Source organism: Chiloscyllium plagiosum, unplaced genomic scaffold (genome assembly GCF_037043375.1).
Source record: "Chiloscyllium plagiosum isolate Xiang-an unplaced genomic scaffold, Cpla_swu_hap1 HiC_scaffold_24, whole genome shotgun sequence".
Lineage (NCBI taxonomy): Eukaryota > Metazoa > Chordata > Chondrichthyes > Orectolobiformes > Hemiscylliidae > Chiloscyllium > Chiloscyllium plagiosum.
In genome coordinates this window covers 27,226,950-27,249,448 of record NW_028270162.1, presented here as the reverse complement: position 1 = coordinate 27,249,448, position 22,499 = coordinate 27,226,950, and the positions used below count along the sequence as shown (strand labels likewise).

Genomic DNA, 22,499 nt, shown 5'->3' with positions numbered 1-22,499 from the left:
CTATTCCTCCTACATCAATCTTTAAGCTAAAAGTTTAACTCGTTGATCCCTTGGGACTGACTTTCCTTTATCTGTGACCGGAAAGAGTTTCCCCTCTTCCCACTCCTCAAAACAACATGACCACTGTACCCATGATGATAAAGTCCCTCACTCCTCTGCACTTTCCTGAGCACTTACCCAACTTTTTTTTTAAGAATTCTTGGTGTGGAAACAGGCCCTTCGGCCCAACATGTCCACACCGACCCTCTGAAGAGTATACCACCCAAACTCATTTCCCTACCCTATAACGTTTACCCTGTCTCATACACCTAACCTACACATCCCTGAACACTATGGGAAATTCAGCATGTCCAATCCACCTAACCTGCACATCTTTAGATTGTGGGAGGAAACCGGAGAACCAGTGGAAACCCATGCAGACACTGAGCATGTGCAAACTCCACAGAGACAGTCACCCGAGGCTGGAATCGAACCTGAGTCCCTGGAGCTGTCAGGCAGCAGTGCTATCCACTGAGCCACCTCCCACCCTCTTCCTCCCTAATTTAGTGAGACATCTCCTGTACCTCTTAGGTTTCTGTCATCCAGTCATCTTTGATTCCATTCATTAAGCAACTCATCCCATAGAGATAAAATCAACAAAGTAGATGACCTCACCTGCACTTTCACACAGTGACTGAAGAGAAACACTTTATGGATTAGTTAATTGAAAAGGTGCACTTCTAGTAAGATTTCCTTTTGATGAGTATGTCTGATGTGCGTATACCTCAAACTGCCAACAATTATTCAAGAAATTAATACCATTGTTTCATCCTTCAGTTAAGAAACTGACTTTTGGTCTTCCGCATAGCTAGGTTTTCCAGCCCACTTTGCTTAATGCTTCTGGGAGCATAACAAGATACCATGCTTACGTTCTTGCAAGTAGTGATGGAAACAATTATAGAAGATTTGCTTAATATTGTGTGTGTGTGCGCATTGATGTGGTCTTTAAATTACTTCATAACACATGGGGGAGGAGGAAGTGGAAAAGTTTCAATTTGATACATCTTTATAGCAAGTGATAGGCCAATGTTGTGTGCTGCACTATGTGAATGTCCTTCACATACCCTACTATCTCTACATTCATTTCAGGCTTGACATGTAGAATTCCTCTGTACCAACTTGAGATTGAGGAAGAGTACAACAGAATAGGCTAATAATAGATTCTTGTTTTGCTTGACTGTAGGTCACTGGTAACTGATAATTTGTAGCAAGGTGGAAATTTACAATTTTGGCGTTGAATTAGTGGAATGCACTAGTGCATGACAACTTCCCTAGATGCAAAAGAATTTGAAATTCAGATGAGCACGATAAAAATGTAGGAATTTCAATGAAGCTAATTTAGTTTGAGATTCTTAATGTTTTTGCTTCTAATGCACTTCAAATGTTTTAGGAAAATATTAATTAAACAATTTCTTTTGAAATTATTCCGTTGCCAAGAGAGCTGATCCAAAAATGCTGCCTGAAAAATAGGAGTGTTCGTTTTTAATTGTGAACAAGTTTCTACAGACTTCTGATGCATTTGTACAAGAAGGTAATCTATGGGTTGTAAGGTTATTTTGTACATTTCCTTTTCTGAAGCCTCTTGGCTTTCAAGCCAAATGTATTATTCCTTTTTTAAAAAAAAACTAACCTATCTCGCAATGGTTGCTTTGGTTAATTTTATGATGCTTATAATCAACTTAGTAAACTGTGTGGTTCTGTTTTTTTTTAAAAAAGTATGTGGTGTATTGCTCAATTACATGTCAGAATATTGAAAGGGTAATGTGGTACACTCGCAATGTGTGAACGTTAAAGCTTTTCTCATTGTTTTAAAGTTTTCCGTCGAGATCAACATTCCCTCTGTGCTGCACAGCTACTCTGAAGCTCCGTCTATGTTGATTGACATGCCAATGAATGAATAGCCATTATATTTATTCATCTAAAGGATGAGGGCATCCCTGGCTAGGCCTGCATTTGTTAAGCATTCCTAATTGACTTTCAACTGCCCTCTAGACAATCATATTTATGTGGTTTTGAAGTCACATGTAGGCCAGACCATGTAAGGATGGCAGCTTCCTTCCCTATAATACTTTAACGGAATTTTGAGACTCTGCTAATTCCAAATTCTTTGTGAATTCAACTTCCACTATTCAAAGCCCCAGGTCCACACAGTATCAACTGGGTGTCTTGAATTATGAGCTGTTTAATGGATTCCAACTGTTACTAAGTGGACTTGAGTTCTGTTCTTATAGTGGACAATTGATTCAAGGATGAAAGGGAGTGAGGTAGTGGTCAGAGGGCTCAAGTGTTTATAAATCAGTAATTAATTCCTTTAGGCCAAGGCATTTTGTAAATACAGGTGAGCCTTTAACCATCCCACTCTGGATTCTGCCAGCTTGCAGACTTGTGGTCAAGACTGACAACAGTATTGGCCCCAATTCCTGATTCTTTCCTTCAATATGAGGATCCAACCCCCACTGTGTGTTGTACATAGGTTTGAACAGATTAATACTGAGGCATGCCATGAGCACCACCAATTATGATGTGTGGATGGAACAGTTCAGAATCTCAAATCAGTGGGAACTAGCATCCAGTCCTGTTCAGTCTCTGTAACAGCATGTATCACATCAACATAACTTGTAACTTTGCTAATGTGCAATAAACTATCTTAACTAAAAGAGACTCCAGTAGTCAGAGTAGGAAGTGGTTTTCCTCTACCACGCTGGACGAAACAGGTCCTGTAGTGTTCTACATTTAAAAGGGGTGGGTGCAGCAACCTTCAGCAGCAGCAGCTCATACAGCATAGTAAACTAGCATGGCCCATACAACAATCTGAACTGAATTTGTTGATTTAAGTGGGATAGAAACAATACAGGAAAGCAGCAATCTTATTCTCAGGATTAGGATAGATATTATTACCTAGTTTTCTAGTCTCTAATTTGTTGTCCAAATACTTTGTACCTTTAAGCATTTCTTCTCTTCAAGAAGGGAAATAGACAAATGTATGGCCTCTTTCCATGTGTAAGGTGTTATGGTCTAGATAGCAATACGTACTTTATTTTTACCCTATCGTTAAAATAAAAGAAAAACTGAAATGGAATCACCTTAACTGTATTGGAAAATTTAACAGGATATTAGATTATTTAACTACTAAACAGCAACTGTTACAATACAGTAACATCCCATAAACACACCCTTGGAAAAGGCTAATTCAGTAAAATAGATTGTCCTGCATGTCTAAAACCTAAGCTTTTAGCTGTGACAGAGAGGAGAATAATAGCTTCCACAGCCAGCTTCAAGACAGCATCAACTAACGAATGTTAACTTTTAAGCCTTGTTCTGTGGCAACTTGACTACACTCCTTCATGTTGCTTCTATTGTTCCAACATTTAAAAAAAGCCCAAAGCTCCTCAGGCTCATTACATTATTGGCTTGGAACAGACTGCTGTGTACTTCGGTCTCTATCTCCGTTTTTTAAAAAAAAGTACAAAATGCACCTTATAAAGTCGTAGTATCACTACATAAGATCATATATTATCCCTAATCCTGTTAGCCTTCATCTTGTGTCTCAACCTGAAATGTGGCACCTTTATCAAATATGCCACATTCATTTTTATCTGTTGTACTATGGGCCAATGGGCTGAGGAGTGGCAGTTGGAGTTTACATCTGATAAATGTGAGGTGTTGCATTTTGGAAAGGCAAATCAGGGCAGGACTTATACACTTAATGGGAAGGTCCTGGGGAGTCTTGCTGAACAAAAAGGCCTTAAAGTGCATTTCATAGTTCCTTGCAAATGGAGTCACATCTAGATAGGTTAGTGAAGAAGGTGTTTGGTATGCTTTCTTTTATTGGTCAGAGCGTGGAATATAGGAGTTGGGTAGTCATGTTGTAGCTGTACAGGAAATTGGTTAGGTCACATTTGGAAAATTGTATGCAATTCTGGTCTCCCTGTTATTGGAAGGATGTTGTGAAATTTAAAACGGTTCAGAAAAGATTTACAAAGATATTGCCAAGGGTTGGAAGATTTGAGATATAGGGATAAACTGAATAGGCTGGGGCTATTTTCCCTGGAACATTGGAGGCTGAGGGGTGACCTCAGAGGTTTATAAAATCATGAGAGGCATGGATAGGGTAAATAGACAGGGTCTTTTCCCTGGGTTGGGAGAGTCCAGAACCAGAGGGCATAGGTTTCGCGTGAGAGGGAAAAGGTTGAAAAGAGTCCTAACGGACAACCTTTTCAAGCAAAACATGGTACATGTATGGAATGAGTTGCCAAGGGAAGTGGAGGTTGGTACAATTACAGTATTTAAAAGTCATCTGAATGAGTACATGAATAGGAAGGGTTTAGAGGGACATGGGCCAAGTGCTGGCAAATGGGACTAGATTCATTTAGGATATTTGGTTGGCATGGATGAGTTGAACTGAAGGGTCAGTTCCCACGCTGCACATCTGATTCGATAAACTATATTGATTCTGTCTAATCTAATTATGATTTTAGGAATCACTATTTGGTATTCAGCTAGGAAACGGTTTCAATTTTCTGAATGATTGAGAAAGGAAGAGAAAGAATGAAAATAATATATAGCAAAAAAAATCTTTTTATGTAAGACCCCATTTGTAGAATAATGATGGGTACAGATAGAGTTAATGGTAGTTGTCTTTTCCCTAGGTTGGGGAATTTCAAAACCAGGGGGCACAGTTTTAAGGTGAGAGGAGAGAAATTTTTAAAAAGATATAGGCAATTTTTTTACACCGAGGATGGTTCACATGTGGAATTAACTTTCTGAAGAAGTAGTAGATGTGAGTACAACTACAGCATTTAAAAGACATTTTGGTAAATACATGAATAGGAACGGTTTGGAGGGGTACAGGCCAGGAGCAGGCAGGTGGGACTAGTTTAGTTTGGGATTATGTTCAGCATGGACTGATTTGGACTGGAGGGTCTGTTTCCTGGCTTGTATGATTCTGTGACTCTAAGACTGTGTAGGAGACCAGACTAATTAGTTTAGTGTTGCATTTTAGCAAAAGGTATAATGTATTGCATTTCGAGAATGCAATTAAATGCTTTCCCAAGTAAGGGAATTTCAAGATAAGACAAATGAAATGAAAATAAACTGGGCCAACTCATGCTGGAACGGGGCATCTTGTGATGTATTCATTAGACTATATTCAGCTTAGGGTTTTTGTGCTGGAGCTTGTTAGAAATGAGAAATTAATAGGTCCATCTCCCTGACCAATAAAAATTAAGGATAAAGAAGTCGGAGGTTGAATTAGAATAGAAAAGGTACAAAGAAATTAGGAGATCCAGGAAAAAGTTGCTTAAGATTCTGACACATGCTGGAATGAGTGTGAATGGTTAAAATTGTTCCCCTTCAGAGGCAGAAAGATTGAAATTCAGTCAACAGTTATCACACAGTAAACTCTTAATTACCTAATTTAACTTTCTATGATGAGTTTAATGGACAATTAATGTTACATTTAGCAAGATCTTCAATCGAACAGAAGTGTGAAGGCCTAGATGTATTTGTGCAAAACAAACAGTAGAGTAGCGTAAATCAACTTTGCAAATTCCAGGCATTCAAATTCATAGTACATCTTATAATCCTCTGTAGGGCCTGGTGAATTTACACATAATTTCACACCATTACTTTTAATTAAGACCTGCCTCAATATAACTGCTTTTTTTGGCACCTCCACGATCCTTGAAATCCTTGAAGTTGTAACGTTAATGCCAGAAATATTACAGGGGATTCGGACTACTTCCCTGAAATGAGGAAGAATCAGTAGGGAAAGTAGATTCAAAATACATTTACAGTCTGCTGATGGTCTTTCATTAATGCAAATAGTGATGAGCATCAAATGTTACCTGTGCAGGCAATGCTGACATCCCAGGAATGAATTTTAAAAAGAATAAATGTATACACCTTTGACATACAGAAGAAAAAAATGCTGTTTATAATATTTATATGATGTTTGCTGTCCCTCTTAAAAATTTCAAAATTTGTCTCACTCGCTTCAGGAAGGCTGTTCAGATCTCCTGTTTCTAGTTTGTTACCTGTAATTCAAATTTCCAAAGTCTGCAGAATTGAAACCTAAAGCCTTTTTTTTCTAATTTAGCTGTATTCTGACCAAAAATTGGTTTATAAACTGGTGGTTTTAACTGTTCATTTAGTCTATTTATGCATTAAATCGGTTTGATTACTTGTTGTAATTAACAACCTTTGTGTAAGTAATGGCTCACAGCTGTGTAACTTTGTATTCGGCACAAGTGTTTAAAAAAGAATTAATATTGTTGGACATGATGTGGAGGAGCCGATGTTGGACTGGGGTGGACAAAGTTAAAAATCGCACAACACCAGGTTATAGTCCAACAAGTTTACAGTATTTAGAAGCACTCCGAAAGCACCTGTTGGGCTATAACGTGGTGTTGTGATTTTTAACTACTGTTGGACATGTGTATTTGTCATGTGGGTGTTTGTAGTTAGATTTAGATTTTATTGTCACATGTACTCAAGTGCAGGGATACTAACAGCTCTAACTAAGTATGAAATATTGTCTTGAAATAAAACAACTTCAAAGAAAACAATTGATACCTACAAGATTAAAGCTAGAGTCTGATTCAAGATTTCTGGATTTTTATTCAAATATTGTTTAATTTCCCAGACAAAAAGTTCAGTTTTGCCCTTGGTTAAGGGATTTGATATTCTAATAAGTAAAGCTTCGTGATGCCAAAACCACGTTTTAAAAGTTAGGAATTGTGCATATAATATACAGATTTAATGGTATTGATTTAATATTTGCTGCTTTTTGTATTAATATTATTGTTGCATTTCTTGTATATTTAACATCCCCAAAAAATCCATTAAAACACTGTGTTAAATTACTTATGCACATCTCAAAGAGAAGGAAATGATTATTTATGGGACCTGTTAAATTGGTGTGGGAAAAGTGATGAGAACCTGAATTTGTTAAATTTAACTACTACTTCCACCACTCTGCAAAGATAGCTTGATTTTGCAAATAGTGAAGATAATTATCACATGACTATTGACTTGGACCTTCCAGTCCTGGGTAGAACAATTGACAACACGATACTGCCACTGGTCACACTCCATTGCAATTCCTTACACTCCAGCCCAGGTTGTATCTTATTCTTGAAGGTTGTCCCTAAATATACTCCTCCAGGTCTTTTTACACTGGTCCTGTCTCTTTCCATCTGGTGGTGTCCATTCTACTGTTACTCTGACCGGTCATATGGAGGCAGATTGTGTGTTTTGATAATCTGTTATCTCTACATTTGCATGTTATGGATAGAAAGTTGCTTTTGTACATTGTTGATGTGGGTTTAAAACACCTTACCATGTGGCCATGTAAGGAATAGCATTTATAAATCGAAAGACAACGTTTAAAGATTAGTCTTTTGTGTGGGAGAAAAGATGGGTTTACATTTTGTGACTCTTCGCTTCATTGGAAATCATGTTTTTGAATTTGCTAACAGAAGGCATCAAATGCATAGCAGTTGCTTCAAAGGACCACAAATGATTTTGAATAATTAATATACAAATGTACGTTCCAATAAGATTACAATCAGTTAACACTTTAATTCTTTTGAACATTCAAATAGAATGCCCAGATTTTGTTGTCAGCTGGGAAGATGCACTCACCATTTACCTCCGTGGCAGTTCTCTACAGAGTTTTTGTGGGTTCCTCAGTGGAGATTTGCTTTGATCTGGTGTCAAATGCAGCATGATCCACTCCGTGTGACTAGAGCAAGCAAAAAGGTTCCACCAATCAGATTGAAGAATCCTCAGACATGCAGAGTCCACAAGGGAAGGCATAAATTCAAAGTCGTACAGGGAAAGATGAGTGGGGTTTCAGAAATTGCTCAGACACAGCCTAAAATAATTCTAATAGTTTACACGTTCTCTAATTATTTCTTCTTCCTAATTTTATTTTGAAAATCTCTAACATCTGAAGGAATGAGATTCCATGCATTTATATATTTTCAGTGTCAGAGCGGTTGTTTGGACTAATTATCACTACACTTTTTTAAAGAATTCATTCACTCCTGAATTTACCAGCCTAATGACTTAGACTCATAGAGATGTACAATACGGACACGGACCCTTCAGTCCAATTCGTCCATGCTGACCAGATATCCCAACCCAATCTAGTCCCACGTACTAGCACTCTGCCCTTTTCCCTCAACCCCTTCCTATTAATATACCCATCCAGATGTCTTTTACATGCAGTATTTGCACTAGCTTCCAACACTTCCTCTGTCAGCTCATTCCATACATGTACCACCCTCTGTGTGGAAAACGTTGCCCCTTATTTTCCCCCTCACTCTCCCCCTCACTCTAAACCTATGTCCTCTAGTTCTGGACTCTCCCATCCCAGGGAAAAGACTTTGTCTATTTATCCTATCCACGCCCCTCATGATTTTATAAACCTCTGAGGTCACCCCCCAGCCTCCGACGATTCAGGGAAAACAGCCCTAGCCGATTCAACCTCTCCCTAAAGCTCAAATCCTCCAACCTTGGCAACATCCTTGTAAATCTTTTCTGAACCCTTTCAAGTTTCACAACATCTTTTCAATACGATGGAGACCAGAATTGCATGCAATATTCCAAAAGTGGCCTAACCAATGCCCTTTCCAGTCGCAACATGACCTCCCAACTCCTTTACTCAATACTCTGACCAGTAAAGGAAAGCATACCAAACACCACTTTCACTATCCTATCTACCTGCGACTTCATTTTCAAGGAGCTATGAACCTGCAGTCCAAGGTCTCTTTGTTCAGCAACGCTCACTAGGACCTTACCGTTATGTACATAAGTCCTGCTAAGATTTGCTTTCCCAAAATACAGCACCTCTCATTTATCTAAACTAAACTCCATCTGCCACTCCTCAGCCCATTGGCCCATCTGATCAAGATCCGGTTGTAATCGGAGGTAACCCTCTTTGCTGTCCACTACACCTGCTGTCCAGTTTTCGTGTCATCAGCAAACTTACTAACTGTACAGCTTATGCTCGCATCCACATCATTTATATGAATGACAAAAAGTAGTGGACCCAGCAACGATCCTTGTGGCACTCCACTGGTCACAGGCCTAGAATCTGAAAACCAGCCCTCGACCACCACCCTCTGTTTTCTACCTTTGAGCCAGTTCTGTATCCAAATGGCTAGTCCTCCCTGTATTCCATCAGATCTAACCTTGCTAACTAACCAGTCTCCCATGGGGAACCTTGTCAAGCGTGTTGCTGAAGTCCATATAGATCACATCTACTGCTCTGCCCTCATCAATCCTCTTTGCTATTTCAAAAAAACTGAATCCAGTTAATTAAATATATTCAAGAGGGAGGTGGGTGTAGCCCTTGCGGCTAAAGGGATCAAGAGGTATGGAGAAAAAGTAGGAATGGGATACTGAGATTGCATGATCAGCCATGATCATATTAAATAGGGATGCAGGTTCGAAGGGCTGAATGGCCCACTCCTGCACCTATTTTCATGTTTCTATGTATTATGGTAAGAGACATTCAAAAGTGTGAATTTTGATTTGATTTGAGTCATTTGAAATGACTAAATTGGGCAATGTGCACAAAGGTTTGCAGATGCATCTGTCCAGGTTGGTTCTGGTATATTTGTCAGCGATCTGGTGGGAACTTACCTTTGGTTAATATCATTGCTATAATCTGGGTGCAAAGTCTATTGAGCACTGTTGCAAATGCACCCTGTGGAGAGAGAAGCAAGTTGCCTCTGGCAGTAACCATTGGATTATCACATTTAGTTCCTCATACACATACTATAGAAGTTGCTGTCAGCTTTTAACTTTTGTGATGATGAGTGCTGTACTGTTAATCATGTCACAAACCCTAGGTTGTTCATTTTTGTAAAGGTTGAATGGTTATATTATTTATTGACAATAACAGTGACAAGGGGGTTTACTACTCGGTATTTCAGTAATTACCAAGCAGCGTCATCGAAAATACTGAGGCCAGGGTGACATTTTACACACTTTTACTGATTTGGTTTAACTCTGGATTGTGCAATCCCACAAGTAGCTTGTCCCCCACAGCAATTATACCAACAGTGTTGCTGCTGTTGGGCAACCCACTTGCCTTTGGGTAGTTGAGGCCCTTTAGGCAACTAATACTAACTTGAGAGTCCCATGCTGTTTCTGCATTTAACCAGTGGGAGGGGAGAAGCCCATGCCAATTGCCCTAACTGGCAGGTTTCTCTGTACAAACATGAGGATTCCTCCCTAGTCACACCCCTGCTCACATCAGGGAGCCCCCAGCAAGTTTTTACACACCTCGCTCTCTGGCCTCAAAACACGGTAGCTCTGAGGTCAGGCTTTCTCGTGTAGCGAATGATAAATCCTGCCTCCGTCCTTTAGTGGCCAATTGTATTCTTAGCGGGCTCCCCAAGCGCAATCCTTATAGCTGGGAGAATAGGGATTCTGATGCCTCGTGTCTTAACCCCTGATTACTGAATTATTCCAGAATGCCAGGGCGGTAGGAGCTTTATAGCAATGGGTATTAGCAAGTGGTAAAAATGTGGTGTGATTTGAAACATCAAGTTATTTTCCTTGTGATTTATATTCAAGGAAACAAGTAACTCTTCTCTTTGTTTCCTTGGAGATAATTTTCTGTATCATACAAACATTTATTTACGTTTTCCCAATGTTCAAAAAGCACATTCATCAAAAGGGCTGCAATAGTTCATTATTTTCTTCAAAACCATTATCTTGCAGAGGAAACACCTGCCTTCTGTTATAATTTCAAATCTTTTATTTTGGGCTGGAGTTGCCAAAGTTTAACTTTTCTTTTTGTATCTAATTAGTATTTAGACCTGTTGACAGTTCCCTTGGGCACCGTTAAACTCTGCAGGTGTTACTTCTTAATTGCAGCCCTATTAACTTCAAAGCTTATAGAAAGTTGCCTAGTTAACATTTTTCAATCTCCGTCTTGACCACATTTTATTCCCTTGGCTAAAATAAGTTTGTCAGCAAAATAGTCAAAGTCTTTTGATGCCTATGATTGTCATGTTTCGTTTGCTGAAAGTAATACTCTCTTTCTCCCAAAACAGGTAGTTGATGCTGCCAGAAAGGCAAATGCTCATGATTTCATTATATCGTTTGAGGTAAGTAACGGTTGCATTTAATAATATCAATATCTTGCGATGAATCCAGTTTTAGCATATGGATCAGTAAGCTTTCTGTGAAGTGATATTTGACTGAATTTTCCCATTTTTATTTGTGCTTTGTTGAGTGAGATTCATGGTGCCTGATCTGCTGTGGCTCAAGGCAACGTTTTTCTCAAAACTTTTATTATTTATGTCATTCATTATGCATCCAGCTCAAAGACACTAATCTCATGGAACTATACTGCAGGAGAGGCAGAATTGCTGGCTTTTGATGGGATCTTTGGTCTTTCATGTTTAAATCCCAGCTGCATGCAATGTCAGATGCTGCACACCAGTAACTACCTCTTTGGATTTGTAGGCCAAGAATTGGGAGATACAACACAGATCCCATGTTGGACCTTAAGATGAATCACTGGCAGAATTTCAGAATAGCTGTGACTTTGACAGCCATTGGGATGGGATTGCCATCAGTTCTTCTGAGTGCAAGTTATGCTCCAGCAGATGGCACAGTTCAGCGACGGTGGCCCAGGACGCACTTAATCTATGCCTGCATGTTTTTCGAGAGCTGTAGAGAATGACAGCAAGGTCTGTAAACACAGGATCATGTACTTCCCGCCCACTTCCTTGGGGGATCTTCACCTGATGTTTCTCTCTCTGGAAACTGTGCGGCAGCTGCTGGAGGTTGCTTTATTTGTAATTGTCCCCTCCTTCCATGGTATCTTTGGAGTTGAAGCAGTACTGCAAAGACTCCATGCCCCTGTAAGATGCATGAGCTGATACTTTATAGAAAATATTGGAAATAGTCACCTTTTCATTAACAGTACTTTTGAATGCTCACAGTCATAAGAAGAGTTGCCTTGGGGACAGCAGGAGGATCCCAGCATCTGGGAGCTTGGTAGGCTATAGCAGAGGGATTATTGGCAGTAACCATCACTGTCGCCTCTGCACGGAAGCATAGAAGATAAGGTGGGCATCATTAATGTGTAATATTGGGGTTTAGAGAACAGGGAGGATGTTTGGAGGTGAAATTTGATGTAATGGGTCTCCACATTTGGTGTTAGTTAGACATGGCCTGTCAGGATACTGCGGGTAATAGGGGACATCAAGGCTCTGAAGGGGTTCTTGGCAGCTAGGTGGATCCTGGTGCTTAAGGTGCCCACAGTGAACTGTTTCCTGCCATCACTTTGTTTTTTTTAGATGTGAAATGCAACCAAGATAGACCGAGTCAGTATCTCTTTGGTGGACAAAAGTCCAGAACCCTCATCTGCTGGTGATCAAGATATTGAAGGGGCAAGAAATAAAGCAAATTCTAGCAACGTTTCATTTGAACAGATTTCTTTGCATGCGTGCAGTATTCGCAGAATGAGCATGCTTCAGCTTCACATGTTGCTCGAAGGCAAATTATACCAAACCATTGGTGTCAGCTAAACTAATATTGTCATCTTAGAAATGAGCTGAATTCTGAGCAGAAGTGCCCCAACAATTGTGGAACGTCCAAAGGTTCTGTGGGATGAGGAAATAACACTGCATCATAATTCATGTAAATGTGACGATGGACTGTAATAATGCAATGGAGATGGGATGGAGTGCAGCAGGCACTGCCTTTTGGATGTAATGTGTTGATCACTTGGCTAGCGTGAGACATGCACCAACTTGGTGCACATCCTGCAACAAGGTCCTTGGTGGAAAAAGCCATCAGCGGAACGTGTGGTTCCACGGCTTGGTGCAGTGTGAGGGCAAGAGAGTGGCGCAAACCCAGTACAGTCTGGAGTGTGCACTGCAGCATATTTTCATCCTGTGTTCTGCATAATTAGAGCAGGCAACAAGTTGATGTGATCGATGCTGGGGAGCTAGATGAATGGGAGCACTCATCCGAGGAGAAGGATGAGAACATCGAGCTGGAGGAAACTCTCCCAGGGGATAACAGAGCACAGCTGCACCACTCTATACGAACTACGTGCAGAAGACCATGGACTGTCAAGCTCATGAAGCTAGCGTTTGGTTTGCATTCTGGGTGCAAACTGCAGCCTGTATTTGTTTCTTTGTTTTCCCTTTTGCTGGCTGTCAGTAACAGCTCACATTTGGACTTGTCCGATTGCTCACCTCTATTTGATGTTGCCCTACTGAACAGTGATTGGATGCAAGTGACACCTGAGCATTGGGGAAACAGTAGTAGGGCATCAGAGGCGGTCTATAGATAGCTGAGGACTTATAAAGTGTGTGGCCTAGTGATTAAATGGTGACAAGGATAAGATAATGAGGGTGTATGTGTGATTGAGCACCAGCATCGGGAAGCATGGCTTTGTGGCTCCTTTGCCATTATGCTCCTGGTGATGGGCAACACTGGATTGTCTAGGATTGTCCAGGTGCACAGTGGCCTCTCAAAGGTTGTGCAGGCGCAAGGGATGCTGATCTTTTGGCAGATATCTGCTGAGTAGCAAGTTGTTCTTGGAATAGCACATAAGATAGGTCTAGAGTTGGACATGAGGAATGCTATAGAGGTGAGATGGGTAGTTAATGAGGTGAATTTAGTAATATAGTCACAAATCTTGCTGAGTCTTATTGCAAGCTTCTCTATTTTTAAAAAAAAATGCAACTCTCACTTAACCAGAAAAACTAAGATTCCCCCAAAATCCTGCTAAGTAATATATATATATAGGTAGGAATATGTAGGAATGGCAGAATTTTGGCATAGAATGTGGCAATGTGAGAATATCCACTAAGACAGGAAGAATAGAAAAGCTGAATGTTATTTACATGGATTCAGCTGTCCTTGTACATGAAGCATGAAGGTGCAGCAAATAATTATTGATCATGAAATATGTATTGAAAATAATGGGTTGTTGACCATTATTACAAGGGAGGTGATTAGGGAAGCCTTGTTACAATTGCACAGAGCAATTTATTGAGGTTTGGAACTCCTTGCTTCAAGAGGGATATACTTGGATTGGAAATGGTTCAGAAAACATTCTCCGTGCTGAGTGGCTGAAATGAAGGGATGGATAATGTTGGGTTTATACCTTTGCTCGAATTCAGAAAAATAAGTGATCTCTTGTAAGATTCTGATTCTTGACAGGGAAGATACAAAGAGGATTTTTTTTTCCGTCCTATGGGGAGCTCAGAACTAGGTAGCACAGTTTGAATCTTGGGGGGGGAGAGGAGAATGTATTCATTCAGAGGGTTGTTTGTCTTTGAAATTCTTTTCCACAGAGAGCAGTACAGGCTGGCTCATTGAGTATATTAAAGCCTGATTTAGATGGAGTTTTATTTGACAGAAGAGTCCAGGATTATGGGGGAAGGCAAGAGAGTGGAGTTGAGGCCACAATTAGATCAGTCGCAATTTAATGAATGGCAGAGCAGGTTCCATGAGTTGAATAGCCTTCTTCTAATTCTTATCATGCTAAATTTGCATTTGAGATCAGTTTGGAATATGAACACAATTGTTTATAAGATTGTAGTCATATAGAAGCTTGTGTTTATTATTTTCTTAATTGAATGTGATTGGAACGAAAATTGGATTTGAAGGGTAAGATTTTATTTAATAGAATTTGTCTAAAATAAATTAGAAAAAGGAAAAACAAAGTTAAATTCTTAACTCGTGAGGAAGAATAAGATTGTTTCAGACAACTTTCAATCGCTTAATGGTCTATTTTGGCATATGTTGTAGATGCAAGATTTTCTGTTATTTAAGATGCAATATATTTCAGTTAATTTTTTTCTTTATTCACTGATGGGATATAGGCGTCACTGGGTAGCCAGCATTTATTGCTTTCCTTGGTTGCCTTTTGAGAAAGTGGTGAGCTATCGCCTTGAACTGTTGTAGGTTGACCCATAATTTAATAAATCTTTGAGACATATGGATTTTCCAATAGTGTCAATAGTAATTCTACTTATCACCTCTTTTATTGGAAATTTAATGGTGTGCATGTGTGTGAGAGAGAGAAATGAGGGTTGTTTCTTTAGATTACAATCATGTGGACTTAGATAACTTTCATGTTTCTCAGAGAAATGCCTGATATATTATAACTAATACTTCAGTATTGTAATACAATACTTTTGGGGCAACACTTTTGGCAAGATATTGTTAAAGGTTAATCCTTACTGAAATATGAACTCTCTTTTCAAAACAAAATTTGGTGCCTTTCAAACCTAATTTCATTTTTCATTTTTAAAAAAAAGTCTTAAACTCTGGAAATAGTGTCTTCTCCTAATCTTGTCAGTTTTAATCTCATTTTGTCTATCTCTGATTTTGACTTGGGAGTATGGACATTTTAAAATTTTCTTCATTGATTATTAAGATGTACAGTTAACTATAAACTGCATGCATAGCATGACCTTAAGTTAGCCACCATAATTATAGTAAAGTGTACCTTTTGAGGTTGTAACCAGATTGGTTATTGTTTGCCATCTCAGCAAAAAGACTTTAAGATTGTCACCTATAATCTATCCAATGGGCTTTGAGGTTTGTCAAAGAAAACTGCGCTTTAAATTGAAATTTGCACTGCCCATTTTAATTATTAGCTACTATATAATTTGCTGATAAAACAGGTTGCCATCCTTTGCTGTCTTCTCCATCCTCTCAACAAAAAAGTGAGACTTTCACAGATTTCCTTATCACTAAGATTGCTACCTTTTCTTAGTTCCCATAGTAAAATTTATTTCAAAGTTCCCCTTGCACTCAATCTTAGCTTGCTTTGTCTACTTTTTCTCCAGTCTCCCTTCATATCCTGCCTAAATACATCTTGTCTGAGATCAACTTGCCAGTGCCTGGATCTATTTCTGTTAAACTATTGACCTTCCACCTTTCCTTCTGATGTCCCTTGGTTTCAAATCTGCTGTGACAAGTTCCCACCTCAAAAAAAGCCTTTGACTTCATCATTTTTGCAAAGTAATCCTCACTTCCAACTTCCTTTTCTTCCTCCGTTCTTGAATGTGCTGTCATCTCCCAAATTGGAGTCTAGCTTTCCTGGAACTCCATGTTTCAGTTCTCTCTTGTCACAGGCTCAAAAGGACACATGCCATTGTAACAAATGGCTTGTATGTGACTGTGATGGAGGTAATCTGTCCTTTCTCATCCAAGTTGACCTGTGTACAGCCTTTGACCACAATGTTTGATACCACTTTACCATTTTCCTACCAAATGGTACGTAACTTATTCTGTTGCTTCCTTAATTATAGCCAGAGAATCACTTGTCTTCTGTTCCTGTTCATGCACATTACCTCGAGTGGCCCCCAAATATCTATCCTCGATCCTTTCTAATTCTGATAATTCCAGATTAGAATGCAATCATCATTTCTTTACTGTCACTGACTGAGAATCACAAAAGTGCTCCCCTGATAGTACTGTGGGTGTTCCTACATCATATGGACTTTAGCAATTCAAGAAGACAACTCATCACTGCCTTCCCAAGGCAATTGGGAGTGTGCAATGAATGCTTGTCCAGCTAGCATGCCAATATCCTGTGAATATTTTATTTTAAATCTCTATACTGATTCTTACACTATCATTGAAAACAGTGTCATTTTTTACATTTGCTGATGACATTCACTCCGATTTCACCATTCTTTATCTAAATTGTCAGATTTTTTTTCAGTACCCAGTACTAGATGAATAGATATTTTATTCAAATAAATATTGGAAGTCCAACTCTGTTCCTGAGCAACCTGTTTGAGTTCTAATTGATTCTTAGATGAGATGCCAATCTGTCAACAGTAGGTACTGCTGATTGCCATTAATAATGATACTTGGCTCTACCCTGTCTCAACTTTGTTGCTGAAACCTTCATCCATGTCTTTTTATATGTCCATATTTGTCTACTCCTAAAGGATTTCCCACACTCTACCCTCCATAGACTTCCAAATCTTTGTTACTGATGTTCTAGCTTGTTCCATATCCTGTTCACCCATCTCTCTGTGCTTATAGACCTGCATTGGCTTCTCGTTGAGTGTCCATCAATTCTTTTTAATTTTCACCCTTGTTTTTGTATCTCTCCGTGGTTTTAACCCTCCCCATCTCTAATTCTATCCAATATTTCTGCTAACCTGATTCTGGCCTCTTGAAAATCCATGGTATTAATTACAATGATTTCCGTAACTGTGCCTTCTCCTGCCATGTTCCTGAAGTTCTGGAATCCCTCCCTAAACCTGATACCCACTACCCCTCTTTTTCTTTCAAGCTATTCCTTTAAACCTGGGTCTTCGGCCAAGCTTTAGCGATCATTTGATTTTTTCATGTCACTTGATATGAATACCCAGGAACGTTTTATTTTGGTAAAGATGTGATGTAACAATAACTTCTTTGTTATTTTTGCCATTTAAAATGAATTTGTGACTATCATCTTTCAGTTATAATTTGCGTGCTGTTCAAGACAAAATTCAACTGGGGAGCAACTTTACACTTGGAAAGTGAATGCAAAATAATACATTTTTCATATTTTTATGTAGGCAAATTGTTGTGGAAATAATACTTAATTTCTTGGTTATCTTAAAATCTGGAATGCAAGCGTCATACTCCTTTAACAGCTCACATTTGCTATCAGTGCTTGTTGTCAAGTTGCTTACAGAAAAGTAAAAGCACATTTCATTGTTTATTAAATCACATCATGATTTACTTAGCTTTGCGTATCTGAAATAATTTTTCTCACTTTTTAAGTGAAAGTCCTCATTTAATCAGTTCCTCACAAAGTAATCTCCAGTGGGTATGGGTTATACATGTTCCATTAAAATTCGGATACGTTGACTGTTAAAGAGCAAAATTGATCTCAGTCTGACAGCATGATAGCCACGGGGAGATTTTTCATGATTCTTAACTCTATTCATAAAAATTCTCTTCTATAATCAATCTCTCCACTCTCAAAATTGCCATTGGGTCATGGTAGAATGGCAAATTATTTAACTAATTTTTATTTTTTATACTCTGAGTTGGATTTTCACTGTGGGCACTCAAGTGAAATCTAGATTCTGAACCAGTGCTCGGTATGTGTCACTGTTGTGATGTGATTTTAAAAGTTGAATGGCCTAATTGCCCAATGAATGGTTTCAGTGCCCAGTTAGAGAAGACAGTTTATTCTTGGAGGTGCAGTCTGCACCTTGGTGCCAGCAGAAAAGATAAGTGGAAACCATGTTGGGAACTGCCACTGCAATGCTGATTTAAACAATAATCTCCTTGAAAAGTAGGAAATAGTCAGTCTTTGTGCAATAACAAGATAGAACAAATGTTTGTGTTGCTGATGGTTGGCTCCACAGATTTGATTAAAAGATCACCAAAAGTAAGGTTATTCAGGCCCCACAGTGGTCCTGACAACATTAAACTGAAGTGCAGAAGATTGATCGGGTTTGTCTGAAACGTCCATAAAAAGTTTCAGCATAAGTAGGTCATTCAACCAATTGAATAGCAGAAAAAACTCAGATCATGGCTGATCTGAAAATCCTCAACTCCAGTTTCCTATCTGAGCCCTTTCACCCTTCATTCCCTTACTGATTAAAAAATTGCACATCTCAGCTTGAATATATTTAATGACTCAGTCTTGACAGCCCTCTGTAGTAAAGAACTCAACAAATTCTGAGAGAAGTGATCCCTCCCCCTCTCTCTCTTAAATGGCTGATTCTTATTCTGAGATTATGCCTGCTGGTCCTAAATTTTTCCTTAAGGGGAAACCTTTCTTCATCTATGTCAAGTCCACTAGGAATCTTGTATGTTTCAATACGATTGTTTCTCATCCTTCAGAATACTAATGAGTACAAGCCCAACCTATACAACCTGTCCTCTTAAGAAAACCCTTCCATACCCAGAATCAACCTCGTGAAACTACTCTGGGCTACTTCCACTACCAGTAATATCTTTGCTTAGATCAGAGGATCAGAACTCTTTGCAGTGTTACTGTTGTGGTCTGATTAGTGGCTTTGTATAGTTTTAGCAAGACCTCCCTATCTTTATACTCCATTCCCTTTAAAATAGGGTCAGGGTCCATTTGTCTTCCTTGATGCATGTTGAACTTGGATGCTAGTTTTTGGAGACTCATGCACAGAGACCCAAGTCTCTCTGCTCTGCAACGTTCTGTATTCTTTCTTCATTTAAGTACCATTGAGCTGTTGAATGCTTCCTGCTAAAGTGCATATTTTCACATTTTCCAACGATATTTTGCATATGCTAGGTTTATACCCATTCATCTAACCTGTACATATCCTTCCACAGACTGTCATCTTCACCACTTGCTTTCCAACCTATTTTTGTCTCATCTACAAACTTGGGATGAACTACATTCAGTTCCGTTTTCTAAGTTAGTATATATTGTAAATAATTGTAACCTCAGGCCTGATCTCTGTGATAATTCACACGAGGGATCTCAAGTTCAGCAGGGCAATTAAAACAGTCCATCGTAACTGTTGCAAAGCTTTCAACCAGCATGTAGGTGTCAGAGATTGATAAAGTGGATGTAAACAGTCTTGACAAACAGTTTAACTGCCATGGTATGCAGCTTTTCTTAAATCTCTCGTTCTTAAAAATGTAAAAGATAAAGTGGCTGCAGGTGTCAATGACCATTTTTTTAAAAAGTCCCAACCATGGACTTATATGGTTGGCAGGCCAGCTACTTAGCATTTACCTGAATGGTTTCAGCAGTATTATTTATTGCCCTTTCCATAGGGTGTGTTCATTCTGAATGCTTGAGTTTCAAAAGCTACAATTATTTTAGCCAAGAGACAGGAGTTCATAGTCTGACAGCTTAAAGAAACTAATAAAGATTTTGGGGAAATGGGCAAGCATCTGTCTGTTTTTGTAAGAAGTTGACCAATAAATATTGAAAGGTTTTGCTTTTGTGAATGGGTTTTTTTTTATCATTAAGTCCACATAGTAAGAGTTGTTTTATGTTTATATTCACATGACTCCTGAGGTATGCCATTATAAATGCTGAATGAGTTGGCATAGACTGGAGATATGGTGCAGAGGGTTTACTGGGTGTGAGGGATGAGGAGTAGAAGACAAAATTTTCTAAAAGTTGGACTGAATCCAAGTTCCAGAGAAGAGAGGTAGGCTTTCTAATCAGTCTGTCTTGTCACTTGCTGGTCCTGTGTCCTCCTAGCATCTGCTTTTGGGATCAGCAGTCACGACATCATTCTGCACTCACTCCTGTAACCAAAATCTTGCAAGCAGGACATTTTTTTTAAACCAAGACTGGTTCAGCAAGTTATGAAATTTATTACATTAATCCAACTACTTCAGTCAAAATGCAGTCCTCAAAGTCCCCTTTTTTTTGATAAACCAGTGCAAGTAAAATGTTACAAGCACTAAGGTTAGTTACCACTTGGCAATTGCAAATAGACACATGGGAATTGTTGGATGAAAATAGTTCGCACTTCATCCAGTTTGCCTTCTACCATTCTAGTCTGTTATGCAACAGGAATGGAATAAAGCTGTTGCATCGTGGACACTCTAAGCTAAAGAGCTCCAAGTGAGCAAATGAATAGCATGCCTGGAAAATCGTCAGTAGAATCCATTGCAAAAATATAATGCATGATGTGGTTTGGGTGTTTACAGATTAAATACTACATCTGTATGTTTACTACAGATTCTATGATCTTGGATAACTTTATTAAATTTCAGTACAGGTACTGGTACAAAGCCCATGCTTGCTGTGTTAGTTCCAGCCAAGGAGTAGCTTGTTTTTAAGACAGGCTTGAGCTGGAATTTTACTTCCCAGAGTGTCTCTTCACATGCCTATTTGTACACCTGCATCCCTCGGCAAGTGTGTGGGTGAGTGCTTCTTTGCTGTCTACATCTAAACGGATGCCAAGTTTAAAAATTGCATGGAGGTCCAATTGTCTCATGCTCCCTGCAGTGATGAACCTAAGACATCCATCAGGCTACTTCAATTGCTTCTCTCCTGAGTCATGAGAGATATTGATTCTGGATTTATTCAGGTGTCAGTCTTGGCTCAGTTGTTGCATTTGCACCTCTGAGTCAGAAGGTGATGAGCTCATTCTTCACTGAAGGGAATAATTATGGAGCCTGGAACCTAGCCAGCTAAAAGGTAAGATTGTTTAAAGTGCCCAACTCAGGAGAGCAACAAATTTGAGGAGATAACAGAAAAATATCACAATACTATAACTTCTATTTTAAAAATTGGACTTCCAGTTATTAATTAAAAGAAGTTCACACCAAGATTTTGTGTTTTAAACAATCTTTTTTCTATGTAAATATTACAATGCGTCTTACTGAATCCTAAAATCTTAAACCACTTCCTGTACGGTTTTTAATTCTATCCAAGTGTAGTTCCTATACTTTCAAGGATTTTGAGGGTTACTTTACTCCTGGGACCAACCAAGATATTCCACAAATCTCAGGAATTCACACTGAATTTCCTCAGTTGTTTTGTCTAACATATAGACTTCCAAAGCTCGCTCATTCATCTCTGTAAAGATACCGTCATTCTGTTCTTCTAGCTTTATTGGGCACATCTGACATGTTTAATTTATCATGAATTTGGACTTTTGTCTTTAAGCATTGAACTTGCTCACACTTTTTATTGACTCTAGATCAGGACCATCCCGAGCCCCTAATGGCCTCCATGCTCCTGTATCTGGCTGCAAGGAATACAACCTTCTCAGTCTTCTGAATTGACTTCCATTCCATTGTTTAAAAAAAACACACAGAGCAAAGCAACATGGAATGTTTGGAATCTCCCAGATAGAAATTCAACACCATCATTCACAATTCCAAAAACTACCCTCTGATTTGAAAATTTTAGGAATATTTTAAGATCTTTGTTTACCCTTCTCTTTGAAAACTTTCTTTTGCTCTTGGACCCATGTTAATAATTTAAACTGCTTGTGAAGATGGTTGTAGGCATTTTGTCTCTTTCAAGACAAGGTAAAAAGCGACCTGTTATTACCTGTTTTCAAATCTCTAATTCCTGGAATAAACACGGACGAGCTTTGAGTTTCAATTACCTGTGTCTTTGTTTACCAGTTTCTCGAATGAAGTTTTTTTCATTTACTTTACATTTTAAAATTCAACTTCGAAATCAAATGTTTTATTCATAAAACATTCATAACAATATAAGGTGGTGTAGGCTAACAAGGAATTCAAGGAAGTAGTTGGAAATGGCCTTTTCTTCTGCAGAGACCATGGGAGTAAAAACAACTGAGAGATGGAACAGTCAAGGGAATAGTTGAGAGTGAGTAGGAAAGTTTGTTAAAGGGAATAGGATAAGAGTTAAGTGAGCTTCGAGAGAAGGCAAGGTATCTGAGATTAAGATTAGAATTGTTCATTGTAGAGTTTGAAGGAGGAAAAGAAGCATCATAATTGATTGAGGCGCGTTTCTAACCCTATAT

General features: G+C 38.8%; 1 protein-coding gene across 1 annotated transcript in view; it reads left to right on the top strand.

The window, feature by feature from the left end:
- Positions 1–22,499, top strand: part of LOC122562633 (uncharacterized) — a 244,370-nt gene that overhangs the window by 170,322 nt on the left and 51,549 nt on the right. The window contains exon 17 of the mRNA XM_088000000.1: positions 11,112–11,165. Within this exon, the coding sequence (XP_087856126.1) occupies positions 11,112–11,165 (54 nt within the window). The remainder of the gene's footprint in view (positions 1–11,111; positions 11,166–22,499) is intronic.